This window comes from Actinia tenebrosa, unplaced genomic scaffold (genome assembly GCF_029948245.1).
Source record: "Actinia tenebrosa isolate PJP-AT-01 unplaced genomic scaffold, QUT_ActTen_1.0 PGA_scaffold3__52_contigs__length_22856419, whole genome shotgun sequence".
Classification (NCBI taxonomy): Eukaryota; Metazoa; Cnidaria; class Anthozoa; order Actiniaria; family Actiniidae; genus Actinia; species Actinia tenebrosa.
In genome coordinates this window covers 15,467,775-15,482,250 of record NW_028292580.1, presented here as the reverse complement: position 1 = coordinate 15,482,250, position 14,476 = coordinate 15,467,775, and the positions used below count along the sequence as shown (strand labels likewise).

General features: G+C 38.1%; 2 protein-coding genes across 6 annotated transcripts in view; one reads left to right on the top strand and one right to left on the bottom strand.

The window, feature by feature from the left end:
• The first annotated feature begins 791 nt into the window (after window positions 1-791).
• LOC116294489 (ras-related protein Rab-43) lies at window positions 792-5,711 on the top strand. The gene is made up of 3 exons (XM_031702110.1): window positions 792-1,075; window positions 2,871-3,158; window positions 4,201-5,711. The coding sequence occupies exons 1-3, from the start codon at window positions 887-889 to the stop codon at window positions 4,348-4,350; spliced, it is 627 nt and encodes a 208-aa protein (XP_031557970.1). The 5' UTR covers window positions 792-886; the 3' UTR covers window positions 4,351-5,711.
• The window catches only part of LOC116294482 (uncharacterized), a 103,930-nt gene continuing 93,863 nt past the window's right edge, over window positions 4,410-14,476 (bottom strand). For all 5 annotated transcript variants that reach the window (XM_031702084.2, XM_089035381.1, XM_031702085.2 and 2 more), the window contains 11 exons: window positions 13,749-13,843; window positions 13,103-13,271; window positions 12,274-12,385; window positions 11,950-12,092; window positions 9,505-9,569; window positions 8,956-9,029; window positions 8,767-8,825; window positions 8,571-8,653; window positions 8,285-8,390; window positions 7,631-7,732; window positions 4,410-7,342 (listed from right to left, as the gene is read on the bottom strand). In XM_031702084.2, the coding sequence (XP_031557944.1) occupies window positions 5,496-7,342; window positions 7,631-7,732; window positions 8,285-8,390; window positions 8,571-8,653; window positions 8,767-8,825; window positions 8,956-9,029; window positions 9,505-9,569; window positions 11,950-12,092; window positions 12,274-12,385; window positions 13,103-13,271; window positions 13,749-13,843 (2,855 nt within the window). In that variant the 3' untranslated portion in view covers window positions 4,410-5,495. The remainder of the gene's footprint in view (window positions 7,343-7,630; window positions 7,733-8,284; window positions 8,391-8,570; window positions 8,654-8,766; window positions 8,826-8,955; window positions 9,030-9,504; window positions 9,570-11,949; window positions 12,093-12,273; window positions 12,386-13,102; window positions 13,272-13,748; window positions 13,844-14,476) is intronic.

Below are 14,476 nucleotides of genomic sequence, written 5' to 3'. Positions count from 1 at the left end.
GTGTATCTAATACACGTAGAGTGCACGGTTATTGAATACTCACTGTACCCTGCGCATCTAACATATCAAATACATTGTGCATCATATACTAACAATATACCCTGCGCATCCAACACGCCTGGTGTGCGCAGCGTATCTAAAACACGTAGAGTGCACGGTTATTTAATACTCACTGTACCCTGCGCATCTAACATATCACACCTGGTGTGCACTCAAAAACAAGCAAGAGAAACACTACAGACATGCGCGCGCGTTTCGTTTCATATATTTTTTGTGTAGTGCTTTTTCTGACACCATGGATAAACGTTTGCGCATGCGTGCACTTCAGCACGTTTTCTAAGAATTTTGGAATAGTTTGAGTGAGAAAATAAATGTTTGTTTTCTCCAAGTATACAAAAACGTTCGAGAGTATACTTTTGTAAGACCACGATACTGTATTAACAAACACAATATGAAAGAATTAGTCCTAAGTTTCAAGCATGGACACTATGGACACACTACGCAATTTGTGAAGTCCAATTTATAAGGCATGTTTAAAAGTCAAATTTACTTACGGATTCAGAGAATACGCAGACGTTTTTCACTCATGTCGCTTTTTCGACTGTCAACTTTTCTTAGCCTTTATTTCTTAGTGCGCATGCTCGTTTATTTCGTCGAGCATGCGCAGTAAGAAATAAAGGCTCTGGGTACGAGATTGGAAATGACGCAAATGACGCAGCGCTGTCAAACACATATTACCCACCCCTCCCCTATTGAATAAAATGTTTACATGGTGTCGAGTTCCTAGTGTTTAGTTGTCATATTTCTCTAAATGTAAAGACCTGTTGTGGTCAGTTGTATTGTTTTCTATTTATTTACATTTGGTAATTTTGTGTTCCCTCTAATCATGAGGGATTTTGAAAGCAGTGATTCGTTTGACTATCTGTTTAAAATTGTCCTAATCGGCGATCCAGGTGTTGGGAAAACATGTCTGGTCCAACGTTTCGACAGAGGAACATACCTTGAACGACATGGAAGCACCATAGGGGTCGATTTTACGATGAAAACTATAACGATTGACGAGAAAAAGATTAAGGTGAGGTAGCTAGCTAAATTAATGAGAAAATAATTAGAAACGCCATATAATCGATGTGTGTATAGTCTCGATAATATGAAACGAAGGTCGTAAGGATTAGGAGAGTCTCTGTACGAGCCTGTAGCATCCTTGCGTACATGAACGACATTTTTATTTATTCAGTTGTAATATAACTATAAACAAATTTTCTGACGCTAAAAATCCATCCATATCTTGTTTTAAAGATTGTAGTTTGCTTTATTTTTTCCTCGCTATAATATTTATATGCTTCATAAATAAGCTTAAATGTCGGTGCTACTATTGTATATTTCTCTATTTCCGGCATTGCTCTATTGTATTTGCAAAATTTCAGCTGAAAGCATCGAAATATGATTTACATGTAAGGCTCTCAGCCAGTTTTCACATTTTCACCACTTCTTTTGTTTTCTAGTATCCTTTGTTTTGGGCAACGTGGATGTCTTATTTAGTATTAATGTCACTTCTTCACAAGTGGAGGGGGGTAAATTTAAGTGTGTATATGACCAAAACACTCAATGGTTTGAAATCTTTGAGAGAAATGTGGACTACCCATTGGAAGAGGAAAATATGATTATATCTATGCATTATTTAAAAGGTGGGGATTAACTTTCAAAACATGCTGCATTAAAAAGCTAAGATAATATTTACATAAACCAGTTCCTGTTAATTACTTTACCTTGAAACCATCATAGGAGAGGTTATTATTAGTAACATTAAGTCATCCTTTGTCACCCAAAAATCGTAGCTTGCCCAGAAAATATCCATGCCTTGATATATGAATGAGTCCTTCATTATAGATCACTGAAGTACGCTATTTCTTTGTGGCTTCTTTATCTACATGTCTGCAAGGAGAGTTACATTCTTTCTTGATTAATTTTTGAATTGATTAATGTACATATTAAATACATTGTGGGTAGTGTGTATTAATGGCATATACTTAAAATTTATCTTCTCTGATTTCCTCCTCTATGAAAATTAACTTCTAAAATTCATTTTGATCATGGAACGAGGGCCAAAGGTTTGTTTGCCACTAGCTATCAATTGGTTACCCACAGCAAGTAAGAACAAGGGCTGTTAGATCTTCAGTTGATCACAGCTGCCCCAATGAACATACAAGCCAAACATGTACTTACTGTATAAGGCTATCCATCTGTAGACTGATAATGGACTCTTCTCAAAATTCCACCGAGAGGTGTGATTTCTTTTTTATTTTCATTTTAGCCTGATATTCAAGATAATTTTGAGAAGGGTTCAATGCAAAGGCAGCATCTGTTCATTTATAATTTTACAAACTGGGTCTGGGTCTAGCTATATAGCCTGAAATGGTTCCCATTATCCTGGCCAAGCAACAGTGCCCAAGCCAACTATATATCTGGGAGGTTGATTATAGCCAGACTTTCATCAAAAAATATTTTTAATTTATAGAAGTTTTTGAAATATTGTCACACTGTCAATTGGGTGGCATGGGTGGCCTAGTGGTTTAATTACCGCTTGCCTCTCACCACTGTGGTCCGGGTTCGAGCCCTGGCTCAGACAGGATCATTTGTGAGTTGAATTTGTTTATTGTGTTGTTCTCTCCCTTGCCACAAGGGTTTTCTCCGGGATTTCCGGTTTCCTCCCTCCGTAAAAAGCAACATGTGAGTTGAGTGTTGTATGTTGTAAATATGGAATGTAGTGGTAGTGCGTGTGGAGGGAACCTCACAGAAGAGCCCCACATGGGGAGTGGTGGTCGTAAAATATAAGTTTTTATAATTCTCTTTTGTGCATTTTCTCGTAGCTTCAAATATGGGACACAGCAGGACAAGAGAGGTTCAGAACTATTACCCAAAGTTATTATCGCAATGCTAATGGAGTAATAATCACTTATGATATCACTAAGAGAGAGACATTTAAGAATGTTGCAAGGTGGTCAGAAGATGTTAAAAAATATGCACCAAAAAACGTCATGAAAATACTTGTTGGAAACAAAAAGGACTTGCATGTGGAAAGGGATGTGAGCATTGATGAAGCAAGAAAATGTGCAGAGCATTATAATATGATTGATGCTATGGAGGCCTCGGCAAAGGTAATTTTGCAAGATTTTCCTTGCCTGTGGTATCCACTAACAATTATGCTTAGAGTTTGTGTTTCCATAATCCTTAATTCCCTTAGGTATTTCCACATACCTTTGATTCTGAATAAATAGGGGCTTGTAGGGGCTTGAATTTTCCAAGGTCTGAGGGGCACGAGGCTTTGTTTAGGGAGCAGCTTATCACATTACAATCCAACAGCCTAACAATCCAACTGGCCCAACAATAACCCATTAGGCCAACATCCCCAACTACCCAACAGGCCAACATACCCTGGACAAACTATGGCGTTACGACCCAACAGGCCAACGGCTCAATTAACAGCCCAATAACCCAATAATTCAATGGCCCAACTAACAGGCCAACAACACAGTTAACAGCCGAACAACCCAATTAACAGCGCAACAATCCAATTAACAGCCCAACAACCCAATTAACTGCCCAACATTCCAAATAGCCAGACAACCCAGTTAACAGCCCAACAACGCAGTTAACAGCCCAACAACGCAATTAACAGCCCAACAACGCAATTAACAGCCCGACAACCCAATTAACACACCAACAACCCAATTAACAGCCCAGAGGCCAATTAACAGCCCAATAACCCAATGTTCAGCACACCAGCCCAATTATCATGCCAATAGGCCAACAGCCACATTAACGTGCCAATGGGCCAACAGCCCAGTAAACAGCCCAACAACCCAATTAACAGCCCAACAACCCAATTAACAGCCCAGTGGCCAATTAACAGCCCAATAACCCAATTAACAGCCCAACAACCCAATTAACAGCCCAACAACCCAATTAACAGCTCAACAACCCAATTAAAAGTCCAACAGCCCAGAGGTGGAGCATGTTTTATTAAAATTATACACTTTGTGCAGAATTATTAGCACATTCTGCCCTTGTTGGGTCTAACACCAAACCCAATGTGATAAGGGGATCCCTAAATTGAGCCAGGTATAAAGTCCCATGGATAATAAATAGTACCATTTACAGTATGTTGTGGCTAATTCATCAATCATTTTCTTCGTTCAGGACAATATAAAAGTTGAAGAGGCCTTCATTCATTTAGCAACTGAACTAAAGAGAGAGTATGAAAAAGGTTCACAGGTTCAAAATATTGAAGATGGAGGAGTGACAATAGAATCTAGGAAAATAAACAGAAAATGGCAATGTTGCAGCTAACATGAACTAATATTATAAAGATTTACTGGATGTCTGCTAGTGAAAGAAAAAGGAAAGAATTAATATTGCAAAAAGATGTAATTTATATACTCACATAAAGCTTATCTTACAAATATGACTTTCAAAGAGCTTCTTGGTTGAACAAAACAAAAAATAATACATGTACATAGATAAAAAGGTTCGCCTTTTCATTACCATGACAACAGTAAGGGTTCTCAAGGATGCATTACTTTTGGCAATGGCTGAACAGTCTTGTATGCTAATTTCAAGCTTATAATATTCTGGCGAATATAATGGTCTGAAAAAAGGTAACATTTCCATAAATAACATTTCATATTTTTTAAATATATTTTGGCTTTGCGTTAAATGTTCATGAAAAAAATTAAATGGTGCTTGGGATTTGCAAGACTGCTAATAAAGCATAAGTTCAATAATTTACTTGTTTGTGCTAGGTTACATTACAAGCTAGTAGTAAGCTAGCCATAAGCAGCTAGATGATCAGCTTGCCATTCAGCTTTCATAGACCTACTGAACCTGGTTGCAAGAAGACTAAATGAAGATCCACCAGATAAAGGTATCCAGTATCCAGTGTATAGAATTTGTATGGGTTTTACAAGTATTTACCTGATAGGGATTTATCTGGTGGACAACATTATACAGCCTTCGTGCAACGAGTTCTTGGTGTTTTCTCATTTCAGATAATTGTTGACTTCCTTGACCTTTATTTTGTTTAGCTACACCTGACACTTGAAAAAAATAGATTTACATGGATAAATCAAGGGAATAACATGGCCTTAAACCAGAAAGCATTTTGCCCATAAGTAGCATAGGTGTACTGAAAACTTATTAGTATGATTCCATTTAACCTGTGAAACATCAATGAATATTAGTCTTATATACTGTAATATTATTTTACATAGTACATAGAAAACAGAAATTTTATGTCTCTACTTTATTTTCTCTTAGAGTTTTAAGAGTTGACCATTCACAGGTTACCTGAAATCAGTCTATTGTCAAAATATAAATTATTTAATAAAAAGTTATCAATTATTGAAAAGACTAATACTGTATATTTGGTTCATTGGTTTAAAGTTTTGAATCAATTACTTTGTGGATCCTAACTTTGCAATTAACTTTGTGAAGGTTTAATATGTACTTGCATTCATAGCTGTAAACTGTTGAATTTCATGGTTGATATGGTAGTAAGCATTATGCCATGCATTGCTCCATGACATGTCCCTATTCTGGATCAAAGAATCTGCATGCATCGGTGAATGCGCCACTGTGTAACCCTCACCAGCTACAGCTGGTTGATGTTCCATGTTACCTGCACAGTTCATTAAATGCTTAGTACCTGCCAAGTGTTCCTGTGTTTTGCCGTGACTGAATAACCCACTCATTCCAGGCCCTACGTATGTTGCTTGGTTTGTCGTCAACCTAGTATCATCAGGCATATATGTAACCTGTTGCCATGGTGACATTCCAGGGTAATAGTCCATACTGTTCTGTGGGCAACATGCAGCATTATGATTATCTACATATTTGCTGTCCCATTGATATTCAGGTGTAGATGATTGTTCACTGTGCTGTGTAGCAGGTGATTCAATTTCCTGAGAGGCACAATATCTATCACATCCTTTCTTCTCATAAAAAGTTTCATTGCTGTCATGGTTGGTTGAACTTTTGCATCGCAGATCACTAATGTCATTATAGTTATTGTAATTGTTATCATAATCTTCTTCATTGTCATCATCATTGCTATCAGCACTGGTATTGGTATCTTCACCATCTTCGTCACTTTCATCAACATTACCATCTTCATCACTTTCATAATTATCATCATCAGCAGCAGCAGCAGAAGCAGCAGCAACAACATTTTCATCATCACCATTTTCATCACTTTTATCAACATCATAATCATCAGAGACATCATTTTCATTAAGGTCATCATCATCACCACCACTTGGTTGTTGGTCACTTCCAGAGTGTCCTTCCTTGTCAAAAGGTTCAGTATCATTGTAGTTTCTGTCCTTTCTGCTAGTTTTAAACATGACATTTGAGAAATGTGGCTGGTCTTTAGTGTATTCGTCTTTTGTGTATTTGACTTTTGAATTTTGATCTTTTTCATCATTAGCACTATCCTCACTTTCATCATCATCACCATCATTACTACCATCACTATCATCACTAACACTATCATCTTCATTAGTACTGCTAGTATCATCATCATCATCATCATCAATACTACTCTCACTGTTTTCATCCTCATCAGCATCAACTCCGGCAGTACCTTTACACGTACTTGTGCAAGCAATTGTTTCATCATGTTTTCTTGCCATCGTAATCTTGCCATCATCAATCTCATCATACCCATTATAATTGTGGTTATTACTAAAAGCATACGTTTCCTTTACTTTATTGTTATCCTCTCCATTTAAGTTGTCCATAGTAACAGCAGTTGCATTATTACTTTCATCCTTATCTCGCAGACCAATGCTATCAAATGTACTAGCCAGAGCCAAGTATTCCTCAAAGTCCTTCTCAAACTCCTCTAGTGAAGGCAACCCAGCTGATTTGTCTTGCTTTACTGAGAGACCATGCTCTTTCAAACCAGATGTTATAGCTTGTTTATTTGAGCCTTCAACAACTGTGTCTGCTATTTCATTTTTGTAGCCCAAGGGCACAGTTCCATTGCTGTTATGAGATGCTATTTGTGAAGACAAATTCCCATTTGTATGAACAGAATTATCCCTATGATCACAGGGTGCATCCACTTCCACTTTCGTTTGTTTGTGATGATCTTTTGGTTCTCCTAGTCCATTAGAAAAATTTCCCTTTCTATTTGAGATTAGGCTTTTTGCTGACTTTTCTTTATCCCTCGTAGCACTTGTGCTATTGTGCAGTACATTGACTTCCACTCTGTCCTGCTTTACTTGCACTTGGCTGGCACCAGTTAAGGAATCACTTATCATCAGAGTATCTGGTATATGATCTGTTATGGGGAATAAAATAACTTAGTAACAACTTAGTGGCACTCATCTCGAAGGTTACACTTTCTACGTTAAAACAAATTATGAGAAAAAAAATATAAAAAGGGAAATTCTCTTGATCTGAAAATGAAGCCTTTTCTCCTTCTTAAAAAAAAACAACAAAGCAAAACGAAAAACAAAAAACATTTGTTGGCACAAGGTGATGGTGGTAAAGTATATTATTGCCTACAAAACTGATTGATAAATGGTGGACAAGTAGAGTAGAAATATTCTGTATTTTGTAAAGTTACCTGGTAATGCTTCCAGTCTAATACCAATACTCTTTTCTATTTCCCTGAACTTTTCTTCCTCTTTTCCTTTTGCTACAAATGTAACAGCTACTCCTTTAGTACCTGGCAGAAAGAAAAAACAAACAAACAATGTAGTTTAGTGGTTGATGATGATGATGATGGCAATGGTGTTGGTGGTTATAATTATGATATTGATAGTCATGGTGCAATACAATATACAATATAATAGTTTATAATGCTCTCTAGTACATTTGAGACATGCCATTTTCTAAAATCAATTCTGGTTTACAATTTTGATGATTGCGGTCTTGATGATATTAATGATGGTGATGGTGTTGGTGGTCATAATGATGATGTTGATAATGGCAATGGTAAGTTGTGATGGCGTTGGTGGCCATAATGATAATGTTGATAAAGGTGATGGTGGTCATAATGATGATGAAGATGATGGTGTTGGTGGTCATGGTGATGATGATGATGGTAGTGGTGATACATGGTGATGGTGATGGTGATGGTAGTGGTGTTACATAGTGATGATGATGATGGTAGTGGTGATACATGGTGATGATGAAGATGATGGTGTTGGTGGTCATGGTGATGATGCTAATGATGTTCATGATTGTGATATTATTAATGGTGACAGTGTTGCCTTACCAAATCTCCCTGCTCTCCCAATACGATGAAGGTAAGTTTCTCCATCTCGAGGTACATCCATGTTGATAACCAGATTGACATTTTCTGCATCAATACCTCTAGCAGTCTGAAAAAAAGTATCAAGTATCTGTGTTTATTTTTGTTGATAATTTCTTATTTTTCTTGGGGAAGGAGATGTGGGTGTTTACCCTAGATGCGAGAGAAATTCAAGCCATCACAGAATGGCATAAGAAAAACCCACAAAAAAAACTATTCCCGAAATTTAGAACACCATTTCATAACTTACCAAGTCAGTAGATATTAGAATGCGACATTTAAAAGCCTTCAATTTATCCATAGCTTGAAGTCTCTTTTCCTGTGTCTGGCTTCCTAACATCAAAAACAGAATATATATTAAAAAACAAGTGAGGTTATATTGACTTCCTTTCAGAACAGGCTAGTAAACATCATTGTAATAAATATTTCTTCAGCATAAAGCTTACCAGCAATGAACGTTGCAGGCCAGCCTTTAGCACACAATGTTGATGATAAACTTTGTGCCCTAAAAATAGAGGAAAAAAATGCCTTATCTAATTTCCTTTTTGCCCTTCCCATTTAATCCCATTTAATCCCACCCAACCTAAAATATACAGTATATTATTGGACCGCATATTGGGGCACAGTTTACTTACCTTATCTGGTAGTTGGAGAAGAGAAGACATTGATGAAAATTGACTTTGGACAGCAATTTAAGCAGATGCTCTACCTGAAATATTTGATTTGAAAATCATGATCATTAGATACTGAAAATATGTTGGTTCACTAAAAGAGGGATAGAACAGTACATGAATAAAGAGTAAAAAAAAGGTCAACTTATAAGTTTACATTTACTTCCTGAATATTTGAATCCAATCAGATTTACCACTCCATGATGGACAGAAAGCCTCAGAGCAGGTTTTGCAACCCATTTGATAAGACTACAGATGTAGCTACTGAGAGATTGGATTAGAATTAGAAGTTTATTTTTGTGGAGGGAAAAAAAAAAACTTGAAGCAAAGGAGAGAACCAACAGACAGCTCTACTATGAGCCAGCTACCAACATGACACCAAGCTCGAACCCAGGTTGACTTTGTGAGAGGCAAGTGCTCTGACCACTACAACACCCATGCTTCCCTATTACATGTACCTTCAATTGTTATTAAAGCAGAATGCAGTACAAACAATATATTTATCCCTCTTACCTTTTCTTGGAAAATTTTATGAGGCAGCTGATGAAAAGGTACCACATGGTAAAACTGCTTGATCCCTGAAACAAAGTTTTCACCAAGATTGTCACATGCGGAATTATAAACAAACACAATTAAGACATGTTAAACCTACTGCTTAGAGCTATGAGTAATGGTGATCATGGCTGGTGCTGCTGGTGCTGATGATTTTAATGGTGGGAGTGACGTTGATAGTAGAGAACTTTAGATCCGATGATGAGTACGAGTACAAGTTTGTAACTTTTAAAGAGAGGCACTGTCAGTTCATTCATAGTCCTTGCCGCATTCTTAGATTGAAACTTAAGATTGTAAAAATCAGAAATTGATGATTCAGATCAGTACTTAAGGTCATTAACAGCAGCAGTGGTGATGATTATGATGCTAACTGTTGTAGCTGTGGTAATGAAGTTGAAGATGATGTTGATTGGCCTTGATGATGATGATGTTGTTGATAAAAGTGGTGGATGGGGTCATGATTTTGCTGGTGGTTGTGTTTGTTATAAAGATGATGTTGGTGCTGCCAGTGGTGGTTGCAATAATGATGCTGGTGGTGCTGGTGCTGGTGGTAGCAATGATGAGGCTGGTGGTGGTGGTTGTAATGATGATGCTGGTGGTGATGCTGGTGGTGGATGTAATGATGATGCTGGTGTGGTGGTTGTGGTAATGATGATGATTCTGGTGGGTGGTGGTGGATGTAATGATGAGGATGGTGGTGGTTGTAATGATGATGTTGGTGGTGATGCTGATGGTGGATGTCATGATGAGGATGCTGGTGGTTGTAATGATGATGCTGGTGGTTGTAATGATGATGCTGGTGGTGATGCTGGTGGTAGTTGTAATGGTGATGGTGATGCTGGTAGTGGTGGATGTAATGATGATGCTGGTGGTGATGCTGGTGGTGGTTGTAATGATGATGCTGGTGGTGATGCTGGTGGTGGTTGTAATGGTGATGGTGATGCTGGTAGTGGTGGATGTAATGATGATGCTGCTGGTGATGCTGGTGGTGATGCTGGTGGTGGATGTAATGATGATGCTGGTGGTGATGCAGGAGGTGGTTGTAATGATGATGGTGATGCTGGTGGTGGTGGATGTAATGATGATGCTGCTGGTGATGCTGGTGGTGGATGTAATGATAAGGGTGGTGGTGGTGGATGTAATGATGAGGATGGTTGGTGGTGGTAATGGTAATGGTTATAATGGTAAATAGTGGTGGTGATGCTTGTGGCAGATGTCATGATGAGGGTGGTGGTGATGCTGGTGGTGGATGTAATGAGGATGCTGGTGGTGATTCTGGTGGTGGATGTCATGATGATGCTGGTGGTGATGCTGGTGGTGGATGTAATGATAAGGGTGGTGGTGGTGGATGTAATGATGAGGATGGTTGGTGGTGGTAATGGTAATGGTTATAATGGTAAATAGTGGTGGTGATGCTTGTGGCAGATGTCATGATGAGGGTGGTGGTGATGCTGGTGGTGGATGTAATGAGGATGCTGGTGGTGATTCTGGTGGTGGATGTCATGATGATGCTGGTGGTGATGCTGGTGGTGGATGTCATGATGAGGATGTTGATGGTGATGCTGGTGGTGGATGTCATGATGAGGATGTTGGTGGTGATGCTGGTGGTGGTTGTAATGATGATGCTGGTGGTGATGCTGGTGGTGGTTGTAATGATGATGCTGGTGGTGATGCTGGTGGTGGTTGTAATGATGATGCTGGTGGTGATGCTGATGGTGGTTGTAATGATGATGCTGGTGGTGATGCTGGTGGTGATGCTGATGGTGGTTGTAATGATGATGCTGGTGGTGGTTGTAATGATGATGCTGATGGTGATGCTGATGGTGGTTGCAATGATGATGCTGGTGGTGATGCTGCTGGTGGTTGCAATGATATGCTTGTGGTGGCGGTTGCAATGATGATGCTGGTGGTGGTTGCAATGATGATGGTGGTGGTGGTTGTAATGATGATGCTTGTGGTGGTAGTTGCAATGATGAGGGTGGTGGTGGTTGTAATGATGATGCTGGTGGTGATGCTGGTGGTAGTTGCAATGATGATGCTGGTGGTGGTGGTTGCAATGATGAGGTTGGTGGTGGTTGTAATGATGATGCTGGTGGTGATGCTGGTTTTGGTTGCAATGATGAGGGTGGTGGTGGTTGCAGTGATGATGCTGGTTATGGTGGTTGTAATGATGATGCTGGTGGTGGTGGTGGTGCTGGTGGTTGCAATGATGATTTTGGTGATGGTCATAAAGATTCTGGCGGTGATGGTTGTATTTATACTGGTGGTAGTGATGATTGTAATGATGATGGTGGTGGTCATAATGATGATGATGATATTGGTAGTGGTAACCATGAGGATTGTGGTGGTGGTGGTTGATGGATGCTTATACTAGAAAATTAAGCTATTTGAAGAATATTGTTCTACCTTGTAACGTTGGGTCTGCAGCATTTAGTCTTACAAATGTTGGTTCTCTCATATATCTAGTCAGGTGATTTGCAAGGTATTCTGGGTAGGTTGCTGAAAAAGCCATCATCTGCTTGTTGCCTGGCAACGTGGAAAATATCCAGCTGAAATACGATAGGAAAAAGTATAGAATATTATTAAGTAAATATGATTGCTCACTGACACATATTCTATGCATTTATTAGAAAAAACTACTGCATACAGTGTTCATTATGACAATCAAATATATGTTGATGCACTTCTGATGATGAGGTCAAGAACTAATAACAAATTTTAAAAGATTACTTGATTTGCTCTTGGAAATTTTCATCCAGCAGCTTATCAGCTTCATCAAGAATAAACATCCTTATAGAATCTGTTTTGAGATGCTTGTTTTCAATCAGGTTCTTGATGCGACCTACAGGTACAGTACACATAAAAGGTATAAGTTCTACATGATGGAAGGTGAAATATTTCCACAGTAAAGTTCTCAAACTGATTTACTGCCCTTAGTAAAGTTCTCTTCCTAGCTCCCTCTCCTCATGCCCTCCCTCTCCTCCTGACATTCATATGACATACCCCTCCCCCTAACACACCAGTCCTATTTAGCTTGGGCATATCAGTTTGAGTTTGAGTTTGAATTGTATCCATATTCATTTGTCTTCTCATGCACACCCATTAAACAAGGGACATGTAACAACCATACAGTACATTTATTTTGTACCATGCTCAGGAATATTCAAATTCTTTCATAACCAATTTCTTTCCAGTAATTATCACATCCTCTTGCTTCAAAAATTCCCAAAACTACAGTAAATCAAAGACAGATAACCCAAACATTTGATTGAAAGTGAAAGATCCAGAAGTTTCCGTACATCTCTTCAGAGAGTCAAGAAATTTTTGAAACCAATCTCGTAATTCCAAATACATATGGTATCAAAATGCCTAATTTTCATATCTAAAATATTCTGGAGCATGGATACATGTATAGTGTTAATGTACACATTTCAACTCCCTAATAAGTTTCTGACATGGTCCAAAAATGGAAAAAATTTAAAGAAAACATGTTTAAGCGAAAAGGGTCTATTAGGATCAGGAAATATAATCTTGTAGATGTTATAAACTGATTCAATACCTGGTGATCCCACAGCAATCTGACAGCCCTTTAATACTCTTTTATCATCATCCACAGGTAGTCCACCTATAAAAACCTGGCAACTCAAGCCTTTCAAGTGACATCCAATGGCATTTACTACATCTTTTATTTGTACTGCTATTTCTCTTGTTGGGGCTAGGACTAACACCTACGGAAGGAAAATACAGGGTGTGTGGGTAAAATCAGATTTATATGTAACAAACATACACTGTAGAACACAAATATATATTATTTTTTAACTTATTAAGCTAAGAAAGATTACATCAAAACATAAATATCAACAGAACCTTTAAACAAACTTAAAATGGTCTGAGTCATGGCAAGGCTAACTCATATATCAGATTGGAATTTATTAACTAAGTACTCAAGAGACTCAATGACTCTTCTCACATGTGATGCTCAATCCAGGAATCAGACAATGACCCCAGAGGTGAGAGATGACAACACTACTGCTACACCATAGGATGATTTAGGAGGGTTGATGTGGCCATGGTCCCCTCTTTTAATTTGGATTTTTTTTACAGTCCCTGATTTCTTTTTGCATACTGATGAAATCCATCTAATTAATGCTGAATTTTTCCAATCACCGTTTATCAGATTCTTGATGATTATAATAGTTATTTACCTGAGTAGCAGGGTTTTCAATAAGAACATTTTCCAAAGCAATAACACTAAATACGCAGGTTTTACCAGTACCAGACTTGGCTTGAGCTATCAAGTCTATCACAGAAAGGACAAGAACATACAGTATTATTATTTCTCAGTAAATATTATAGTAACTAAAAGACACCTGATTCAGGGATCTGTAGCTGGTCAAATGCCTGGGGAGGGGTGGGTTGGGTGGAAATTTTGATGCTTGTATAATAATAAATAATATGATAATAGTATAATGATATGCTAAAAATACAAATGAATTTTTAGCATATATACATAGAGGTTATCAGTTGGCTAAGCATCTGATACGGCTGTGTATTTTCACGAGTCACAAAGTTTTGGCGAACCTTTGGGTGAGCCAAAATATAAGTGATGAGTAAAATGCAGTTGTTTGTCAATAAGTTGTTTATCATTTATTTCTGCAAAGAAATGCTCAGAATCCCAAACTATATTGTACCAGATTGCAAGCAGATGAGCAGTGCTGGTAAGGTTTCATATCAGGCATGGTCTTTTCCTGTATCACGCACATTCAAGTGAAGACACCAAAAATCGAAACCCTAACCCTAACTCTAAACCTAACCACTAGACAACGAAGCGAATTTGCTTAGGTGGTCTCATTTTTTAGTCATATTTAAGCACGTGAATATTTATTATAGCTTAATTTGTGCTTTCGTAGTGTACGACTACTAACCGACTGAA